The sequence below is a fragment of the Triticum urartu genome, chromosome 7, assembly GCF_003073215.2.
Source record: "Triticum urartu cultivar G1812 chromosome 7, Tu2.1, whole genome shotgun sequence".
NCBI classification, from domain to species: domain Eukaryota; kingdom Viridiplantae; phylum Streptophyta; class Magnoliopsida; order Poales; family Poaceae; genus Triticum; species Triticum urartu.
This window is the reverse complement of record NC_053028.1, coordinates 566,000,233-566,022,247: the sequence shown is the minus strand read 5'-3', so window position 1 is coordinate 566,022,247 and position 22,015 is coordinate 566,000,233. Positions and strand designations below refer to the sequence as shown.

The 22,015-nt window shown below is 46.5% G+C and overlaps 1 protein-coding gene, 1 long non-coding RNA gene and 1 pseudogene across 2 annotated transcripts; 1 reads left to right on the top strand and 2 right to left on the bottom strand.

Moving 5' to 3' along the window:
• Window positions 1-9,099: 9,099 nt before the first annotated feature.
• On the bottom strand, window positions 9,100-11,820 carry LOC125524282 (cinnamoyl-CoA reductase 1-like). The gene is made up of 6 exons (XM_048689363.1): window positions 11,590-11,820; window positions 11,338-11,507; window positions 10,771-10,956; window positions 10,524-10,686; window positions 9,556-9,748; window positions 9,100-9,452 (listed from the first exon to the last, which is right to left on the bottom strand). The coding sequence occupies exons 1-6, from the start codon at window positions 11,729-11,731 to the stop codon at window positions 9,317-9,319; spliced, it is 990 nt and encodes a 329-aa protein (XP_048545320.1). The 5' UTR covers window positions 11,732-11,820; the 3' UTR covers window positions 9,100-9,316.
• A 1,193-nt stretch (window positions 11,821-13,013) lies between these two features.
• On the top strand, window positions 13,014-15,107 carry LOC125521251. The gene is made up of 2 exons (XR_007289114.1): window positions 13,014-13,216; window positions 14,424-15,107. It is a non-coding gene; the product is annotated as an uncharacterized LOC125521251 (long non-coding RNA).
• A 2,592-nt stretch (window positions 15,108-17,699) lies between these two features.
• Window positions 17,700-18,582, bottom strand: LOC125519923 (annotated as a pseudogene).
• Between the last annotated feature and the right edge of the window lie 3,433 nt (window positions 18,583-22,015).

The following is a 22,015-nucleotide window of genomic DNA, read 5'->3' as shown; positions in this document are numbered from 1 at the left end:
GCTATCTACTTTTACCATGCAATCTTCTGCTATAGTGTATATGTTATGTATGTCGTGCAATGTGGTGTTCAATTAACTACTTGGTTCAATTCTGCAAATGTGATTTTCAATTCTTCAGGGTGCAATATTTCCAAGTTGTTAAGCATGCTTGCTTTGGTTAACTATCTAATCTTCTATTAGGAGTATGTTATATTGTTAAATTGGTGTTTAGTTAACTGCTTGGTTCATTTGTTGTGGCTTGGTTCACTTGTTGTGGTGTTTAGTTAACTGCTTGGTTCAATTCTGCAATGCGATGTTCAATTGTTGTGTCTGCATTCTGTTATTGTATACCGTGTGAGGAATAAATCGAATTTGGTTGTACTAAATACATGAGAAACAAATACAATTGCTATATTTCCAAGTTGTTAAGCATGCTTGGTTTGGTTAACTGTCTGATCTTCTATTAGGAGTATGTTATATTATGCAATGTGGTGCTCGATTAACGTTTGGTTCATTTGTTGTGGTGTTTAGTTAACTACTTGGTTCAATTCTGCAATGTGATGTTCAATTGTTGTGGCTGCATTATGTTATTGTATACCATGTCAGGAATAAATCGAATTTGGCTGCACTTAATACATGAGAAACATATACAAGTGCTATATTTCATAGTTCTTAATCATACTTGGTTTGGATAAATGGGTTTTCCATGTGGCTTGAATTAATCTGATGAATCTGCAATGTGCTTATTTTTCATCAACATATTTTACTGATAGCATGCGAGCCCTTACTTAACATGATGACTAACTACCTTATATGTGTTGCAGAGAAACAATGGAAAGCACTGAGGTTTACAAGATGGTACTAACTAGTATACCTTGCCTTTTTTTATTCCTTTGCCCTATTTCCAATATAGAGAAGATTTATGCACATCCTTATTTTCAGTGTTCACTAGTGATTACCTCTCAAACCACCTCTGTGGTCAGGGGGCGAGGAAAGTTTTCATACACCACCCACGGTTCAATATTAAAGTGTTCCTGAAGAGGTCGAAGGATGGATGGTCAATCATCCACATGCATTGGCCTAAAGTTGCAAAGACCTTCAACATGAATGAAGGCTCAATATTCGTCTTCCGCATCAGCAGTTTTCCAAATGAGATGCATCTCTCTATGTACCGTCTATGATGCTAATTTCGAAAGGTTCTAGATGTTGCATGTGAAACTTGCTGCTGGTGTAGTTGTGTAATGGGGTAGCTGAGTGCTGAAGCTATATCATGTTGTACTCCGATGTATTTCAATTATGAAATCCTGCTTCCTTAATATGGAAATGGAATATATTATGTGCTTAATATGAATGTCAATTAGATTAGTAAATGGATTATTAATAATAGGGCAATTAGCCTGCTAATTGGCTTTTCCTATTGCAAACGGTTAATGAGAAAACACCGTGGGCGATGACCTCAGGCAACGCACACAGTTTCTAGGAATAAACCGTGTTGGATCAATGAACAATCACACATGACATTCTCTTCAAAACTGTTTGCGTTACGCCACCTTGCGCAAACGTTTTCCTTGTAGTGACTGTGTGGGATGTATATACGAACGGAAACGTTTATTGGTGACTGACTGTGTGGGATGTACTTACGACCGTAAATGATTTCGCCTGTATAATTGTATTTTTAGCACTACTGTACGTATTTCTGTATTTGAGTGCTCGCCGGTCGCACACGACGTAATTTTGCCGAGCGTGTGTGCTAGGAGGGCATATCCCAATGGTTTCTGGGTCGTGTGGGAAGGACCCCCCTATCGCCCACACTCACTTGGCGACAGTTCCGAATGTCGTCGCGGAAAGGGGTTAAAAACCGTTTGTTTAGGACCAACACGTACTAGTGCTGGTACATATGCCGCGGTTAGATGGGGCGATCGACAGAGGCGGAACTGCTAGTCCAGCTCTGGATCCACCGAGCTGTCGTTCTGCAGGGTAGGCCGGACTCGCTTAGCAGTGTCCGGGGGTTTGATGGCCCATGATTTGTTCGGTGTGATGAGTCCGCTCTGTATCTCGATTGCAAGGGCCGCAGTGTGCTCCTCAGTACGAAGGGATCGCTCCATGTTGCCATTGACTATGATAACATCATGCGGTCCGGGAATTTTGAGCTTTAGATAGGCATAGTGCGGGACTGCATTGAAGCGGGCGAAGGTAGTTCGTCCAAGTAGTGTGTGACAACCACCGTGAAAGGGGACAATGTCGAAGATCAAGTCTTCGCTTCGGAAGTTGTCTGGTGAACCGAAGACTACTTCCAATGTTAATGAACTGTTGCAGCGGGCCTCTACGCCGGGTATCACTCCTTTAAAGGTGGTGCTACTAGGCTTGATTCTTGATGGGTCAATACCCATTTTACGGACAGTGTCTTGATAAATCAGGTTAAGATTGTTGCTGCCGTCCATAAGGACTCGAGTCAGATGGTATCCATCAATAATTGGATCGAGGACCAGGGCTGCCGAACCTCCATGATGGATACTGGTCGGGTGGTCTCTGCGATCGAAGGTGATCGGACAAGCCGGCCATGGGTTGAATTTTGGGGCGACAGGCTCTATGGCGTAGACGTCCCTTAATGCGCGCTTGTGCTCCCTCTTGGGGATATGAGTGACATATATCTTATTCACTGTTTTTACCTCAGGGGGAATTTCTTTTGTCCCCTTGTGTTCGATGGGCGGGGCTCACCATCGTCCTCGCTTGGCAGCCCTTTCCCCTTGTTTTTGGTATTTAACTTACCGGCCTGTTTGAAGACCCAACAATTTCTGTTGGAATGATTTGCAGGCTTGTCGAAGGTGCCATGAATCTGGCAGGGTCGATCGAGTATTTTGTCGAAATTTGATGGGTCGTCCCTGTTTCCTTTGAATGGCTTCTTCCGCTAATCGGGTTTAGATCCATTGAATCCGGCGTTGACCGCTATTCCTTCAGTTTCTTCATTGTTGTTTCGACGCTTGTGTTTGTTACGTCATGGCCTTCCATTGCCATCTCCGGTTTCGAAGGTGCCAGGGTCGCTGGTACTGTTGCTTCTACGAGCTAACCAGTTGTCTTCTCCCACACAGCAGTGGGTCATGAGTGCGGTAAGAGCTGCCATAGACTTTGGCTTCTCCTGGCCGAGGTGTCGGGCAAGCCATTCGTCGCGGACGCTATGTTTAAAGGTCGCTAGAGCTTCGGCATCCGGACATTCGATGATTTGATTCTTTTTAATCAAGAATTGAGTCCAAAGTTTACGGGCTGACTCTCCGAGTTGCCGGACTATGTGACTAAGGTCATCGGCGTCTGGTGGCCAGACATAAGTACCTTGGAAGTTGTCTCGAAAGGCGTCCTCCAAATCTTCCCAGCTACCAATAGAGTTCTCTGGGAGGCTGTTTAACCAATGGTGTGCTGGTCCCTTTAGCTTTAGGGGGAGGTATTTGATGGCGTGGAGATCATCACCGTGAGCCATGTGAATGTGGAGAAGAAAGTCTTCAATCTAGACGGCAGGATCTGTCATTCCATCGTATGCTTCGATGTTTACGGGTTTAAACCCTTCTGGAAACTGGTGTTGCATTACCTCATCAGTAAAGCACAAGGGGTGTGCGGCGCCTCTGTATCGGGCGATGTCACGACGAAGTTCGGATGACATCCGTGTTCGGTTTTCAGCCCGAGTGAGGTTATGCTTATCGCGCCAAGCTTGATGGTCGTCATCTCGCGTTGGAGCGCGCCCCCTTGATCCATAGATTGATCTAGTCTGACCGGTTCTATTGTCCAGGTCCTGGCGTAAGTCGTAGGTGTAGCCCGGAGCCGCTACCTCTTTGCCTCGACGGCGAGGTGGCGTGGACTGGTGTTCGGCATAAGCAGCCGCTTTGTCTCGTCCACGTGGTGGTCAGTCTAGTTCATCAGTGTGATTATATCTTGACGGTATTGGCTCAAGGGCCTCGTCATTGAATTGTGGTAGTAGCCAACGCTTTGGATAACTCTTTGTTGTGCGCTCGAGGCCCTATTCCTCGGCGGCTAGGACCTGGGTCCATCTGTCGTTGAGTGTATCCTGTTCGGCTTGAAGTTGTTGTTGTTTCTTGTTTAGGTTCCTCGCAGTTGTGATTAGCTGTCGCTTGAAGCGCTCTTGCTTTAGGGGTTCCTCTGGCACGATGAAGTCTTCGTTGCCGAGGCTGACATCCTCTTCGGAGACTGGTAGATAGTTACTATCCTCCCAATCCTCATTCCCGACAGGATCGTCGGGGTTAACTTGTCCTTCCTCCCATTCATCCTACTCGAACGCAGGCTCGGCGAGGTCTTCGGCATCATCCGAAGTGTTGTTGTCTCCGGTGCCGGTATTGCTTTCCTTTTTGCGGCGTGATTTTGAGAGGAGCCGCTGATGTCGACGTTTTGATGGTGCCTCGACAAGCTTGTCCTCAATCGGGTCCTGCCTACCGTCGTCGTCGTCCTTTTTAGGTGAATCTACCATATACACATCGTATGTAGAGGTGGCCGTCCAACACCTGGTGATAGGTGGGTTCTAGCCTGGTTCGTCTCCGGCATCGTCGTCCATACCGTCGATGTATTCGGAGGCGTAATATAGCATGTCGGTCAAGTCCTCGACAGTGTCTATTAAGTGGGTGGAGGGTGGGATGCAAAATTCCCCGCTCTCAGACCCTAGTCCAGGCTGGGCATAGTTCGGAGGTGATACTTCCGTAATGGCGAGAGATCTCATTAAGTCCAGGGCCTCGTTTAGGAGCAAAGGCTGGACGGGGAACCGAGGACCTGCGGCGCTGGGCATGGTAAATGCCCCCTGGCCGTGTTCACTAGACACAGACCTCGAGAGTTCAGAGTTAGCATCTAGGGGTGAATTCGACTCCCCGATGATAGGGAGAAACCTATTTGATTCCAGGTTTGCCGATAATATAGTCGCTTCTGGGTCTCTGGCAGGGAGCTTCGTAGTAGGAGAGAGTCCGGTGGGTTTCAGACTCCCATCTTTGGATAAGGCGGTCTGCTCTGGATCTAAGGCCAGGGCAGGAACGATAGTTGGTTCTCGAACAGAGCCCGATGGTGGATCCAACAGGCTTCTCTCTTGTGGATGAGGAGCGGTCGGGGCTGAGAACCCTTCGAAGATCAAGTCTCCTCGGATATCGGCGACGTAGTTCAAACTTCCAAACCTGATCTGATGACTAGGGGCATAGCTGTCGATCTGTTCAAGGTGACCAATTGAATTGGCACGCAGAGCGAAGCCGCCAAACACAAAAAGTTGACCAGGGAGGAAAGTTTCCCTGGAAACAGCATCGTTGTCGATGATCGAACGAGCCATTGAACCTTCTGCCGACGACACAGTGGAACTCTCAATGAAAGCACCAATGTCGGTGTCAAAACCAGCCGATATCTGGTAGGGGGTCCCGAACTGTGCGTCTGAGGATCGAAGGTAACATGAGACAAAGGGGACACGATGTTTTACCTAGGTACAGCCCTCTTGATGGAGGTAAAACCCTACTTCCCACTTGATTGTCTTTGACGAGTGTAGGGGTTACAAGAGTTGATCTACCTCGAGATCGTAATGGATAAACCCTAGCTGTCTAGCCCATGTGAATTATGATGGCCTCTATGGACCAAACCCTCTGGTTTATATACACACCGGAGGGGCCTAGGGTTGTACAGAGTCGGTTCCCAAAGGAAGGAAATTACATATCCGGACACCAATCTTGCCATCCACGCATAGGAGAGTCCTATCCGGACACGAGGGAAGGTCTTCTGCCGTGTATCTTCATGGTCCATCAATCCGGCCCATATCACATAGCCCATACACCCGAGGACCCCATAATCCAGGACTCCCTCAACTCCCAAGCCAACCTACAACAATTCTCCATGTTGTTTTGAATATGCATGCATATAGAATTAAGCAAGTTGACTCCAACTACCGATTTTCAGAATAATTGTGAGGGCATCCTCTCATGTCCTTGCTGATCTTGTCTGAATAATTGTTGTACCTGTATAATTGCAACCTTGGTATGCAGAACTGAATACCAGATGAGACATTTTGATTTTTTTACTTCTATTCACGTCATGCACAAAAAAATGTGGCTAATTTCTTCATATTTCCCAAAGGTCTTTCATGTTACTCATGTCAATCCAGAGGCTTTGTGTCTTAAGTTAATGATAAAAATACTGGTAACTTTGTCATAGTAAGTAAGAGACTCATGTATTTTTCTAGCTTGAGATTGAGGATGTCAGATACATTTTTGTTATAGGATGCATTCTTCTCACAACAGCGGGATGCCGGAAATTTACACGGTACTCCTCCCGCTTGATCGCAGGAAAAAGAATTTTGGTAACAATCCTGTCAATGTGTTGATGGATAGATCGTGCAGGTCCTGTTGAAGCCTCGCGCCAAGCATAATAGTGGGACGAGGACACTTGGCAAGGACGAGGCAGCTCATGGTTAACCGTGCACATTGGCCAGGAGTGTGTTGATTTTTTGGACTTGAAATTAAGTACTTAACCAGGGTACGTGATGTATTTACTAATGTGGATGTATGTTGTTCATTTGCAGCGGTATTGGACTGAATGGGGAATCTATTGTGCATCTAATTTGTACAACCGGGGGCATAGCAATTTTGGCTCATCCGTAGACAATGCAACAAACATTTAATGTGATAAAAGGATATGAAAGGTGATGGTATGCATGCCATTGAGGTCTTGTTACTAGGCAAATTACAGTTTGATTGTTTTCCAGTTTGATTGATTTTTTTACTAGGCAAATTACAAATGGATTAGAGATCTCTCAGAGCTGCAATTAGAAGTTCTCGCCAATGGTTTGATTGCCTTTCATTTATCTTTATAGGCTATGAGGTCTGATTGTGCTTCCAGATTGTAATTGTTGGAAAGCTTAGGTTTCCTGATCTAGCTAACAAACCAAGCATTCTATTTCACATCAAGACAATGGCATATCAATATGTACCTTGAGCGCTACATTTTCTAGCAGCAAGATAATAGCATATCTATATGCACCTTGAGAATTGCATTTTCTACCAACGCTTGTACTACTATTACTACTGGACTGATATAAAGTTAGTGACTTTAAAATTTTCATGTTTAGTTTCGACTAATGTTATGGTTCTTCATTGAGTTTTGTTCTAGGTATTTATCTAGATCCTTGAGATGCTATTCATATTGGCCTGAATGCGGTTAAATTCTGAATCATAAAGAAGCTAGGAGATTTGTCTTCCATGTAGTGGTGCTGATGCTTATGATTTTCTTCAAAAAACATATGAGATGACAAGGGTAGTCACCTGCTGCGACTAAAGATTCAGTTTCATACTTATGATGGTACTATTCCTTTTAGTAGGTACTAAAATATCTTGTTGTACAGAAATCTAATTTCTACTAAGACTTTGTCAAGAGGCTCATTTTTCTTGTACTAAAATCTGCATTTTTTTACTGGTTACTGAAACCTTGTTACTAAAATTTCATAGGAAGAAGGTCAATCAAGCAAAAGGCACGAAAAGGAAGGAGCAGCGCCACAGGGACGACGTTGTCGGCAGCACCTTTGGAAGGATTCTCTCTAGAGAAGTTACGATAGCCGGCCATCGCGTTGGGGAAGCGGGGAGAATGTCGTTCGGAACGCCTGGGTCTAGAGGAGTGTGTCCAGGTGGACAGGTGGTGGCCGAGGATGGCAACGAGCAGTTGGGTTGGGCATTTATCAACCCGATGGCGTCGTTGATCAAGGTACCAACACCCTTGTTTTGACCCATTGTTTCTCGACTAGCCGTGCATGGTCGGGACTGTTTCGTGCATCTGGGCAACGGCTCATGCCATCCACTTCCAAAGCAATAAGGTAGCCATCCACTTCCAAAACTTTATATCTTGCGTATCATATCTGCAATGATAACGGCTGCCGAAACATTGGTATTTGTCAAACTAGTTCGATCAATACAATTTCACACTATCGGTTTTTCGAGAGTATTTTGCACTACAGTTTGATCATCGCATTGGCTACCATGGTCAAGCTCAGCTTAGTATGCCTGCAGACATGTAGGACTCGACGTTGTCCTGAGCGTCCCCTCCAACGTCCTGAACTTCCACCACAGCCTCTGCAGCTTCTCGGAGCTGAACACCTTCTCATCTCCACCAGCTGAACGAACCTGCCGACTCATCGTTACCGTCGTCAGAATCCCGAGAGTTTACACGGTGCACACATGACACATCGATGTACGTACAGATTAAGTGACAACGTCTTACTTCTTTGCGCAGTTTAGGCTCGGATGCAGTCTCCTGACGACGGAAACCATTTGGGACACCTTCATTTTGACAAAATACCAGAGGTCTTGACCTCTATCTAAAAAGAAAAAATACATTAAAAAATAATCCTCACCTTCATCTAATTTTTTTTTCAAAAGATTTCTCACTGCGGCCAACCAAGTTGTGCCATGTGGCATAGCTAGTTGGTCGCCCTTCACGCGACGCTTAATGGGTTTAATAATTGTCTGAAATTTGCTTGAACTTCCTCTTAGGGTGAAAACCCAAGACCTACCTTCGTGGTTGGACCTGGCAACAACAACGATCACGTGTCATCCCATTATGGAGGCATCGTTGTTGAAATAACTGAGTGATGGCATGGCATCATTAGTGGATGATGTTGATGGTTGCTGTTGCATGCTAATTTGTTTCGATGAGACTTTTGGCTGTCATTTCTATATTCCTTGTGTGTGCATTGGTGTTGTCATTCTCTCGAAAAATACAATCGTTTTTTGATTTTTTTTCACATGTACTTGCAGCGGCATTCAAGTAATGCCCCTTGATTTTACCGGGTTAGTGTGCATAGTAATTTTGCCGAGGCTAGTGTATGCTTATGATGCTTGTATTCTCTTAATGTAACATTGCGAGTCAATAGGAAACATCATTTACAAAAAAGATACAAATGGTCATGTAACTTTGTATCTTGCGTATCATATCTGCATTGAGAACGGCTTATGAAACATTGATATTTTTGGGACCGGGTATACGTAAGTTGTCTGACAATTGTTTTTGAATAAGTCAATCTTTTACGTCATTAGATTAAAATTCAACGACCATTCTTTTTCTTTTCTTCCTGCAACTTTCTTCCTCCTTCAACAGCTCCTTCTTCCATAAAACCGACTTACCCAAATTACAAATTCAGTCAACTTACATATAAAAATTGTGGTATTTGTCACACTAGTTTGATCAATACAATTCCACACCATCGTTTGATCATTGCATTAGCTATCGTGTTGTCCTTGAACTGAAACTAGCGCCACATCTGCAGTGCTCTTTAGGATACAAAATGCCCACCTCGCTACGCTTCGCGCGCAACCTTGGGGCATGCTCAGTTGAGTATGCCTGCAGACATGTAGGACTCGATGCTGTTCTTGAGCGTCTCCTCCAACGTCCTGAACTTCCACCCCAGCCTTTGCAGCTTCTCTGTGCTGAACACCTTCTCATCTTCCACCAGCTGAACGAACCTGCCAACTCATTTACACCGTCGTCAGAACCCCAACAGTTTACACCGACTTACACTATGCATGCATCGATGTACGTAGTATAGATTAAGTGATGGCGTCTTACCTGTTTGCGCAGTTCAGGTTGGGATGCAGGCTCCTGACGATGGAAACCATTTCGGACACCTTCCTGGCGTGCGCGCTGCAGATGTAGCGGCCGGCCGCCCCTGGGCTCTCGTACGCTAGCACAAGGGCGTCGGCGACGTCCCTGACGTCCACCATGTTCCTCACCCTGTCGTCCATGGCGTCCACGCTGTCGCCTGTAGATATATCAAAGAGAAAATTCCTTATTTGGCACTATCTTAAAATCTGCTTCCTTATTTGACATTGTAAAAAAATTTCTTCCCTAATTGACATAAGTTTAAAATTTTATTCTCTATATAACATTTTCGTCCATTTTGAGCCTAAATGGCACCTGAAAAGACTTTTTTGCCCCTCATCTGATATGTGTGTGGGAGGCAATAGCGCACACAGGCAGCATCAGTGCGAGGGCAGAAGCACACACGCATCAACACATACACACGAACGCGCACACACACGCAACAACACGCAGGCGTGCGTGCGCGCGCGCACACACACGCAGCAACACACATGCACGCGCACACACACATGCAACAACACACACGCAGTAGCAGCAGCAGCAGCACACACAGCATGCAGCACATAGTCACGCAACAGCACACACACGCGCGCGCACGTACACACGCAGCAACACGCATGCACACACACATGCAGCAGCAGCACACATGTGCGCGTGCACCCACACACGCAACAGCACACACGCGCGCGCACAAAATACCGCATGAGGGGCAAAATTGTCTTTTCAGATGTCATTTAGTCTCAAAATGGACGAAATCGTCGTACTAGTGTCAAATAGGAAAGAAAAACTTTTTCAATGTCAAATAAGAAATCAGATTTTAAGACAGTGTCAAATAAGAAATTTTCTTTATATCAAAATCAATTCAAACGCAGCAGCTTATAATTGCAGTGCGTATTTATTTATCTGAATGTGAAAGGGCACGAGATGTAGCCTACATTTCAGGTATCTGATGAGGAACAAGCTGCTGGTGTTCACCGTGGGCTGCAGCAGAGGCCCAAACACCAGCGGTGGGCACACGGTCACCACGTCTAGCCCGGTCTTCTCTGCGTAAGCCCAGGCCTCGCGTTCGGCCAGCGTCTTGGAGAGGCAGTACCAACTCTAAGAAACCATCAAGCAAGAATGTAAGATGATGATCTCGCGGGTTAAGTTGAGTGACTAAGTCTAGAGACGATGGTAATTCACCTCAGTGGCTCTGCAGTACTCCTCGTCCGACCAGCAGTGTTCGTCCATGGTGGGGCCCTCGGGGGGGTTGGGGTTGATGAAGATCGCGCCGACCGACGACACCACCACGACGCGGCGGACGCCGGCCTCACGGCAGGCCCGGAGCACGTTCAGCGTGCCGGCCACCGCCGGGGCAAGCAGCTCCACCTGCGCCGTGCAAGTGCAACCAATTACTACCGTAAAATTTCCCAAATTTCGTACAGAGTACTAGCGTGTACTCCCTCTGTTTCTAAATATTTATCTTTTTAGACATTTCAAATGACTACTACATACGGATGTATGTAGACATATTTTAAAATGTAGAATCACTCATTTTGTTTCGTATATAGTCATTTGTAGAAATGCCTAGAAAGACAAATATTCCCTCTGTAAACTAATATAAGAGCATTTAAATCACTAAAAAATAGTAATCTAAACGTTCTTATATTAGTTTACGGAGGAAGTATTTAGAAACGGAGGGAGGGAGTAGTAAGTACAGGCACAGCAGCCAGCCCTGGTGTGTTACAGATTTGACAGTTGGGGTGTTACCTCGGGGTTCATGGATTTGGTGGCGGGGCATGGGCTGGCGACGTGGAAGACGCCGGCACAGCCGGCCACGGCGGACGCCACGCTCGCGTAGTCCAGCACGTCGACCTTGAACAGCCGCAGCCGCTCGCCGGCGCCGTCCAGCGTCCTCAGGTGGTCATTCTTGGGGTTGCCTGAACGTACGGACAAATCCGCATCTTACTGACATGAGCGCAAAAACTTACAAGGGACCATCTCAAGAAAAGAAAATCTTACCAGGATCACGAACGGTGCCATGCACCGCGTAGTCTCCTCCGGCGAGGAGGCGCTCCACGAGCCACGAGGCGATGAAGCCTCCCGCGCCCGTCACGCACACAGCCGCCGCCGCCGTCGCCTTCCCCGCGCCGGCCGGGTCCATATCGCTCCTCTGCCCGTACTCTATACCGTGGCCCGAGAGGGACTCCTGGATGTCTATGCTTATCTTCGGTGCATAGTACCTATCACCCGGCCGTCCCAGAAAGTTTAAACTAGTCGTACGAGTCAAGTTGATCTTAAAAAAAGTATGGAATCCAGCTCCTTAATTTAATTAAAGAGCCCATATTTAATTGAGATCTTCAATTAAAATTAGGGCATTCAATTTTGACAAGGTCAACAATTTCTCAACGCTAAGTCATTCAATTATTTTATACTCCCTCCGTTCTGAATTACTTGTCGCAAATTTGAATGTATCTAGATGTATTTTAGTTTTACATACATCCATTTCTGCGACGAGTAATTTGGAATGGAGGAAGTACTATACATTATGTTTCCTAATTTTTCAGGCTTCACAGTATTCAATTTAGGATTGAGTCAACTGATTTTGACCAGGTCAACACTTTCTCGGGCTCTCTCATCCAATTTTTTTAATTCACTATGTTTTCTAATTTTAAAGCTTTTTCATTCAATTGAAGTATTCAATTCTGGATTTGGTTTATGATTTTGACGGGGTCAACGATTTTTTAAATCAATTAGCAGCAACCGACCTATTAAAATATATTAATCCCGCGCACCCTTCCATCATCTGAAAAAAAAGAAGTGCCACCATGTCATATTCTAGCACCAAACATGCGACCACCGACACCGAAATTTCCTCACATAGATATAGGTTGGTTAACGGATAACTCAGAATCACACCATGAAAGATCCACCAAATCACCATATTACAATAAAAAAAACACACTCCATAATCTTCACCACCCGCCAAACTAAATACTCCATCAGTTCCAAAATATAAGGGGTACTCCCTCCATTCCCTTATACGAGGCCATTTTGTTTTTTTGTCAAACTTTGACTTATAATTTTGGTCAACAAAATATGGATTATATGTGATAAAAATATATTATCGGAAAGTTCTTTGAAATGTGCATCCAATTAATTTTTTTGGCATACAACTCACTTTTTGTTTATCTTTATCTTTACCTAATATTAAAGAGAGAAAACTTTCATAGTTCTTTATACGTCATATTTTTATATCCGTTGATTTTATATTAATTATAAAGATTGACGGCTGAGATTAATTGAGCGATCTTTCTGTCCTCTTATGTCCTTCAGTCCAGATAGAAAAAGAAAATAGACCGAGGAGAGCATGGACACGTCTCCTCCTGTCCTGATAGAAATTTTTTATTATACACGAGCAAATGGAAACATCACGCACACGATTCCTTTGTCCTCGGCACGCACGAAGACGCCACGCTGTTGCTGCTACTCCTCACCTCGCCCTTAGATCGGAATTGAAGTCGTTGCGGAGGGACGGAGGCACGCATGCATCGTGACCTAGGCAGACGAGCCACCAGGAGGGGATCCGTGCCGGATGGCTGCGGACGCGCCTCTCCCTTGATCCCCTTTCATCTCGATGGCGGGACAGGTCAGTGGCCTCTCAAGCTCTCTCTTCCTCCCCCTCCTCCACCTCGCACCGCCAGGACGATGCTGCCTCACCTTCCATATGTCCCCTTGACGTCGGCTAGACGAGATGGGCAGGTCACCCGCCGCCCCCTCCCACCGTGAGGAAGATGACGCCAGAGCCAGGCGGCGGTGCTGGGCTGTACGCCGACCCTCCCTCAGCCGCCTCCGTCCTCCGTACAGATGCTCCGTCCTCCGTTTCGATCGGCTCTGCCCCAACTTTGACTGACAACTGGTGCTCCGCATCAACCTCCTCTGCCCCGGTCTAGACATCGGGTAGCAGCAAGCTGAGGTCGGGGTCGCAGTCCAGCAACGAAAGGAGGGTGGCCCTGCCAAGAATAGGAGGCTCTCTGGTCGGGGTAGCAGCTGGAGGAGGAGACGACGAGGGCCTCCATGGCAGTTTCTGATGACAGGCCATATTTTAAGTGTCTTCAGTTTCAGGCACACTCCCAGCAGGCCTCCCCTCTCAAAATAGATCTCTGAACATGCTCTCCATGGGTAGTATGACGATCTGTGATGCACTTCTGTTTGGTAGATACACCAAATGAACAGATGGACAAAGAGGAGAAAAGAAGAACTAGCTAATGAAAGCACGATGCAACTGCGAGCACACATGTAACAAATAATGCAGAATAAGATGTCGCATGCAACCATGTGCTAAGTATGTTTGATATAAGCACAGTCATAGGGAGCTTCAAATTGTAGGAAAGTTCATTTTAACTGCTCAAAATCTATGTACTGAATAATTTTAAACTTATCGTCAGCTTGATCAAGCAGCCTGAATTTGACGCCTCATCTGTTAGATGTTCAGAATCAGCTGGCAATTGGCTGCAACCTTCGTCTCTAAAATTGAATAATAATACAACACTTTGGTTATTCAGTCCCCTTAGGATACAAGTACTTCCAAATCGTTCAACTCCAACTGCACTTGTCAAAAATTCAGAACAGTAGCAGACTACTAAATTGGAACTTACGAAATGCCACTCTCACCAACCTCCCAACCAAGACAAGATGGAAATTGTGGTGCCTATTCGATTAATTCTGGTACCACTACATTATCAATTAGCTTTAATCGTCTCAGTGCCGGTTCATTCTAGCAAATTGTTGATTTGTATGGTTTTGGGAATTGGTGAGATATTGGATTTACTGATGTGAGAATTGTCTATGTTCAGCAAGGCACGGCGGTGGCCGGTGGTGGACGAGACATTCAGCCTTTTCAGCTATGCAGTCGACCATCAAGTATTGACTGTCATAACTTCAGGTTACTTTGATAAACTGATTTCTGCACAATGGTACTGATGTGCAGTGTACTCGACGTAGAGTGGTGTTTTCATATTGCTGGCATAGGAGTACTATCAATGCGAGCTTCAGTTACAATGGCAACATATGACCGAATGTCCATGTATCGAAATGTATGTTATAGCTGATATTAAGAGCAACTGTCCAATATTATTTGTTGTATATTCTGATCTATGATCAAAATTTGTATTGTGGGCAACAACACGACAACGCTACTGGTTGGGCTGAAGGAACTGGCAAAGTTGTTTAATGGTGATATCATTGTGGAGTTGGACTGCTTGTCGCTGGTGCAGGCACTTGAACCTCAAACGGTTAACAAGTCCAGGCTGTTCTCTGTTACTTGTGACATCAAGGAGGCTTTGAAGCACTTCAAATCCCACCAGATTAATTGGGTCTGTAGGGACCAAAGCAAGTTTGCTCACTGTCTTGCCGATTGGGCCAGTAGATAAGGTGTTCAGAGAGCTTTTCCAAGCTGAATGTAATCCGGGTGTATGATCATTGTTCTCAAATATTATTTTGTGTTATGGGCAGATGGAACTAATGGTATATTTCACTCACGAGATGCATCGTTGATAGAATTATGTACATATAATTTTTTATGGTCTATTAGCATATTAGGCGGAGGTGTTACAGCATCCCACTCGCAAAGTTGACGCCGCGTCCAAGTACGCAGGGATAGCGGGCTGCGGGTCTCACGTCCAGCTCGACGAGATTGTTCATTAAGTTTTAAACATTTCATTATGCTAGCGTGCTGCAATGGCATGTGTGTGATGCGGTGGTCGAGTTCACCGCTTTGAGATTGACCATGTTCGGATGCATTGTGATTAGGTGAACACTACAACCATCATTGGCGAGGGTCAGAAGGTGGATAAGCAATGACACGAATGGGGTGCCATGTCCAAATAGAATACATGGACCGGGAAGGGGTTTGAGCCTGTTTGCATGTATTTTTTTTCTCCCGTTGTAATGCATGAGCATGTTTCCTAGTAAAATAAATGGCCAAAGTTAGACATAAAAATATGATGTGGCCTTGTATAAGGGAGTGGAGGGAGTATTAGTTTTGTACAAAGTCAAATTTCTTCTACTTCGACCGAGTCAAGAGCAAAAATTATCAACATCCACAATATTAAACAAAAAAGTATGAAAAATTCATTCCACGATGAATTTGAAAATACTGACTTGATATTTTGGATTTTTATATATTTCTCTTCAAATTTTATTGAACTTAAAAGGTTTGATTTTAAAAAATGTAATCTCCACCACCCGCCAAACTAAGTATTCCTTCAGTTCCAAAATATAAGGGGTATTAATTCTGTAGCAAGTCCAATTTCTTCATCTTTGACCAAGTCAAGAGCAAAAATATCAATATCCACAATATTAAACAAAAAAGTGTGGAAATTAATTTCCTGATGAATTTAAAAATACCGATTTGATATTATGGATTTCTATATATTTTTCTACAAATTTTATTGAATCTAAAAGGTTTAACTTTTCAAAAAAAGTAATACACAATATATTTTGAAACAGAGTGATTATTTTTTAAAGAAACCCAATAATACCAACGGTGCAGTAAAGCACGCTCAACCCTTCTAGTCAACGGTGAAAGCTGTCATTGAACATGTCAGTTTTGTTTACACTTCCTAAAACACAGTCCTATATATGGTGCACAATCGATTTTTCTAGTTTCAGATTTCTTGGGTTGATCCCAGAGCTTGTATTTGCTGTTTCTGTCTTTGTATGTTCTTTTCTGGTTGGGAAACGTCTGCCACCGGCTGGCCGGCCAATGTGTTGGGCCGGTCTCATGCGCGTCGTCTGATGTATCCAGATCGGACGCTCACATTTCCTCCTGACTCGTACTCGCACGTGTCCATGTGCTGGCGGGGTCCACGCACCGCTTTGGACACAACCTTATCCTTTCATTCATGTCGTGCTCCTCCATTCTCGACCACTCGTTCCCCTTTCTTTTTTCGCCAACCACCTTTGATCCTTACTGCAGCACGGTGATGACCAACGCAACGAGGCGTTGCAGCTTTTGTGGAGAACTACCGGGGGCGGCGCAACATAGATGCCAACCACCGGCGCGCGTTTGCAGCAACCACCGACGTCGGCGTGACAAAGATGCTTTGGAGGCAAACCATCGTGACGGCGCGACAGAGATGTTGCGGTGGAGGCGTGCGGCGATGCTGGAGAACCGGTCAGCACTTTGCTAGAACCGACATCGGGGTTTGCCGCAACGAGCAAGGCTACATGATGGAACCAGCTTCCAATTTTACTGGAACCTGATCATTCCTTCACCGACGACTTCATTTTTGCTGGAACTGCTGGAACCGACTAGTTCATTTGCTACATTAGTTTTGTTTGAGTTTTGCTGCTATATCTTTTTTGTTGTAACCTTGGTAAATTCTGGTTGGAACCGGCCAATGTCTTTGCTTCAACTGACCGCTGAGATTGTTGTTCACTAGATTTTTCGATGGGAACACGACGGCGACATTTTTTGCTGCTGGAACCAATGCAATTTTTTGCTGGAACAGGCTATTTCACTTTCTACGTCAAACATTTGTTGGAGTTGGTGTTGTGTCCTTTTTTGCTTCAACCTTTGTGTGTTCTAGCTGGAACCGGGCAATTTTTTGGCTTCAACTGACCACTAAGTATTCGCAAAAAAAAGAAAAAAGAAAAAAAGCCTGATCACTAAGATTTTTTTGTTTGCTCAGATTTTTCGCTGGGCACACGTGTTGACGACGGCGCCGAGCCAGAGCCGGTGATGTGAGATTTGCTGCAACCATGGCACCCGCGAGATGGAACCGGTAGGCATCAGAGCTACATCCATGGTGATGGGATCCATCGGCAGCCGTGTTGCAATCCCGGCAGCGGGGGGGCCCTCGCCTGTGCTCGTCGGCCACGGCTACCACAACGAGCAGACGTGACCTGCGGCGAGCGCGTGGTTTTTCTCGTGACCGGCGTGGGGAAGAATGTGACGTGGAAGAGGAGGACCGAATCCTAGGGCTGCGGGGCCTATCACTCGCCTTTTTGGTTTGTGTATATGCATATGAAGCACTTTGATTCACCAAAAAAACAACTATTGCATCAATAACCAGCCAAAGAACAAGCAAATTACATGAGTGAGATTCAACGGAAGTCACAAAATCCGTCTAGAGCTCTGCATGGCGGATGTCGACGGCCTTCGCCGCCTCGACCTCGGGTCCTCGGCCACCTTGGCCTGCTTGTCCCACTCGGCCTTCTTCATGGCGAGCTCGGCCTTGGCCGTGGCGATTTCCGCCGCCCTTCTGTTCTCGAGCACCTGCACCTCAGCCTTCACCTTGGCCTCCTCCTTAGCGCTTGGCCGTGCTGCGGCACCGACGACATATTGGTCTTGGCGTCCACCTTTGCCGCGTTCTGGCCCGTCTGCCCCTCCGTCTCCATGGCTCCAACCTCTCCCTTCATCCGGGACTCCGCCACGTCCACCATGGCCTGGTTCGACGTGTCCTGCTGCGTCTTCTGGCCGAGGTAGGAGAAGAACTCGTGTCGTGGCACCTCCACCAGCTGCTTCACGTCGGCGTTGTCGACGACCAGGCCGAACTGGTTGAGCTCAAGCTGCACCCTATTGAACACCTCCTTGAAGGTCTTGGTGCCCTTGAGGATCTCCTCCATGGTGAGCTCCGCGGCGAGCACGCGGGTCTCGCCCTCGACGATCCCCTTGACGAGCTCCCGGACGTGGATCTTCCTCGAACTGTCCAACGGCGCGGTGAGCTTGGTGTAGAGGAGGAGTTGCGCCTCGAGGTCCTTCCCGTCCGACTCCTCAGCCCCTGTGGCCGTGATCTTGGGGCCGATGGCGCAGACGGCGGAGAGTATGAAGGGCAGCTTCTCGGCACTCATGGCGTGCACCTCAAACTCGTAGCTCACCGGCGAGATGCTGAACTTCTTGCACTGCTGCCCCACGAAAACCCACGCCTTCTTGGCGAGCTTGACGCCGTCGATGCCCCAGCCGATGATGGCCAGGTACTCCGATGCGTCTGCGACATGGAAGCTAGCCATCTTCGATCTCCTCCGCTGATTCTTACTTTGCGATCTACGCACGGCGTCGGCGACAACTACCTTCCGAGAACAAAAAAAGGCAATAGAAAGATGAGGGTTACGAATCGCGGTGATGCATAGGTAGTATAGAGCTACGAATCTATTTTTTGCGGGCAAAACAGAGAGCTTTTATTCAACGAAGGAGTTGTCCCGGCAGTCAGCGAGAAGGCTGCTTACCAAGAAACTAGGAGTCTCGTCAAGCCAACAGTCGGTCACACTCAAAGTGCATGCACGTTTTGCACAGAGATGCGCCGGCAAGTTTGCTGACCTGATTACATGCTGAATCTCGAAAATTGAAAAATCAGAAGCTAGCTCTCCTATTTCATCTAAGATAGGAGCCACAATCGAACGCAAATTGTGGCGAGTGTTCCAGAGTTGCACCAACTCCTGGCAATCGGTCTCCATTATCACATGCGAGAGGCCTCGAAGTTTTGCAAATAGAGCTCCTTCCCGCATCGATATAGCTTCCATTAATAATGGATCTGAGATCTCACCGAACGGCCTGCACCATGCTCCCAACAACGCGGATGCGGACCGGGCTATGCCACCCACCCCTCCTCTACCTTCCGCGACATTAAGTGCACCATCCATCGTGATCTTCACCATACCTGAGTTGAGCGGCCGCCAGCCATGTCTTGGTAACAGAATGGGAGCGGTCCGAGGCAGTTCCAACAGTGCAAGAGCCTCCCTCGTCGCCCTGATGGCGGCTGTTGGGTCCCTTCCCTCTTCACCATGTTTGATCCGATTTCGAGAATGCCCAATCGTCCACATGATGGTGATAACCTTTGCTCGATCTTCATCCTTGACTCGGTCTCCACATAGGATGTCTCTGGCCCAAGAACGTGGGTGTAAGCGAGGAAGCCAAAGACCGAACCACACACGCGCTTCACCCCAAAAGCGGCGTGCATGCGAGCATTGAATTAGGGCATGCATAGGATCCTCCTCCTTAGCCAGACATACCTTGCAAGTGTCTAGAACTGCAATATGATGGTATTTGAGAGTGCATTCATCCGGTAGAATCCCTCGTAGTACCCTCCACCAGAACACTCGTACCTTTGGGATCACTTTGAGTTTCCACAAAGCAGACCACATCTGTTTGTCGTCTCTTGAAGCACCGGTAGCCGCCCCTTCCTCTAGAGCATTGCGCTCGTTCTGAGTCACTAGAGCACGGTATGCCGACTTAACAGTGTAGTTGCCTGATCTTTCAAAGGCCCAAGCATAGAAATCCTCACCTCCGCCCCTCCTGATTGGGATGTTTAGAATGGCATCAGCATCAGGGGCAATGAAGGTGGTTCGAATCAACTCCTGCCTCCATGACCAGTTCTCGAGATCTATAAGATCCGAGACTGTCCGAACAATGGTGTTCGGTGGCTTCAGCAGCGATGTCATCGAGATGGTCCCGGGAATCCATTTACCAGCCCACACATTGATGGAGTTCCCGTCTCCTACTCTCTTAATGAGTCCCACACGAAAAGCTTCCCTTCCTGCAATGATAGCTCGCCATGTAGCTGATGCCGACTTAGGCACCGTGGCATGCACAAAATCTGTATCAGGGAAGTAGTGACCCTTAAGAACCCTTGCACACAGAGAATTAGGGTTAGTCATAAATCGCCAACCGTGCTTCCCGAGCAACGCAAGATTAAACTGATGAGGCTCCCGAAAACCCATTCCTCCTTTGCACTTTGGTGTCGCCAGAGTATCCCTGGAAACCCAATGCAATGCATTCTTGTCAATAGAGCTGCTCCAAAAATATTTCGCCATTGGTGAAGTCAGACTCTTGCATACCTTTTTTGATAGTAAGAATGTGCTCATCGAATACGTGGGAATAGCCTGAACCACTGATTTCAACAAAGTTTCACGACTTGCGCATGCAAGTAATTTTTCAAACCATCCCTGTATCCTCCCACGAGCTCTCTCCCCAATATGATCGAAGGTCCTGCTCGTGATGCGACCGACCGCCGTGGGCAGTCCCAGGTAGCGCTCACTGAACGCCTCAACGTCGATGTTGAGGACACCTTTCAATTGATGCTTGAGCTGGGCCAGTGTATTAGAACTGAAGTAGATGGCGCTCTTAGCGCGATTAACACACTGTCCCGACGCTTCACCATAAATTCTCAAAATCTCATTAAGTCTCTCGGCACTCTAGGTGTTTGCACTGTTGAAGATCAAGCTGTCATCTGCGAATAGAAAGTGTATCACCCAAGGTGACCTATAGCTGACTCTTATGCCTCTGTCAATGTACCCGAGAATGTAATACTTCAACAAAGAAGACATGCCGTCCGTACAGAGCAAAAAAAGGAACGGCAACGCCGGGTCACCTTGCCTCAAACCTCGCGAGGGAGTGAAAAAGGGCAGTAGCTCTCCGTTAACACGGACAGAGAACCGTACTGAAGATACACACTTCATAATTAATCGAACAAAGACAATGTTAAAACCCAGCTTTGTTAGAATAGCCTCAAGAAAGTGCCACTCGACTCGGTCGTAAGCTTTCATCATGTCTAGTTTAATTGCACAAGCATAGTTTTTTCCTTTCTTCCGCCTCCTCATTGTGTGCACACTTTCATATGCCACTAAGACATTATCAGTTACCAGACGTCCAAGAACAAAAGCGCTTTGCTCTTCACTGATGATCTCGTCCATGAATGCCCTCATTCGGTTAGTCACACATTTTGAAGCAATCTTGTAAAGAACCAAACACAATGCAATAGGTCTATATTGTGAGATAGACTGAGGGTGTCGTACCTTGGGAATCAAAGTGATGGAGGTATCATTCAAGCCCACTGGTAGTTCTGCTCCATTCAAAAAGTCCAGAACCGCCGCGGTTACAGCATCACCCAATAAACTCCAATGATGCTGATAAAACCCCGCGGTAAAACCATCCACCCCCGGTGCTTTGGAGGGAGCCATTTGGAACAAAGCTGTCCTAACCTCTGCCGCAGTAAAGGGTTTTGTAAGTTCCACGTTCATGTCATCCATGACCGAGGGAGTCCTGGATTAGGGGGTGTTCGGAAAGCCGGACTATACCTTTAGCCGGACTCCTGGACTATGAAGATACAAGATTGAAGACTTCGTCCCGTGTCCGGGAGGGACTTTCCTTGGCGTGGAAGGCAAGCTTGGCGATACGGATATGTAGATCTCCTACCATTGTAACCGACTCTATGTAACCCTAACCCTATCCGGTGTCTATATAAACCGGAGGGTTTTAGTCCGTAGGACAACATACACATCAACAATCATACCATAGGCTAGCCTCTAGGGTTTAGCCTCCTCGATATCGTGGTAGATCTACTCTTGTACTACCCATATCATCAATATTAATCAAGCAGGACGTAGGGTTTTACCTACATCGAGAGGGCCCGAACCTGGGTAAAACTTCGTGTCCCTTGCCTCCTGT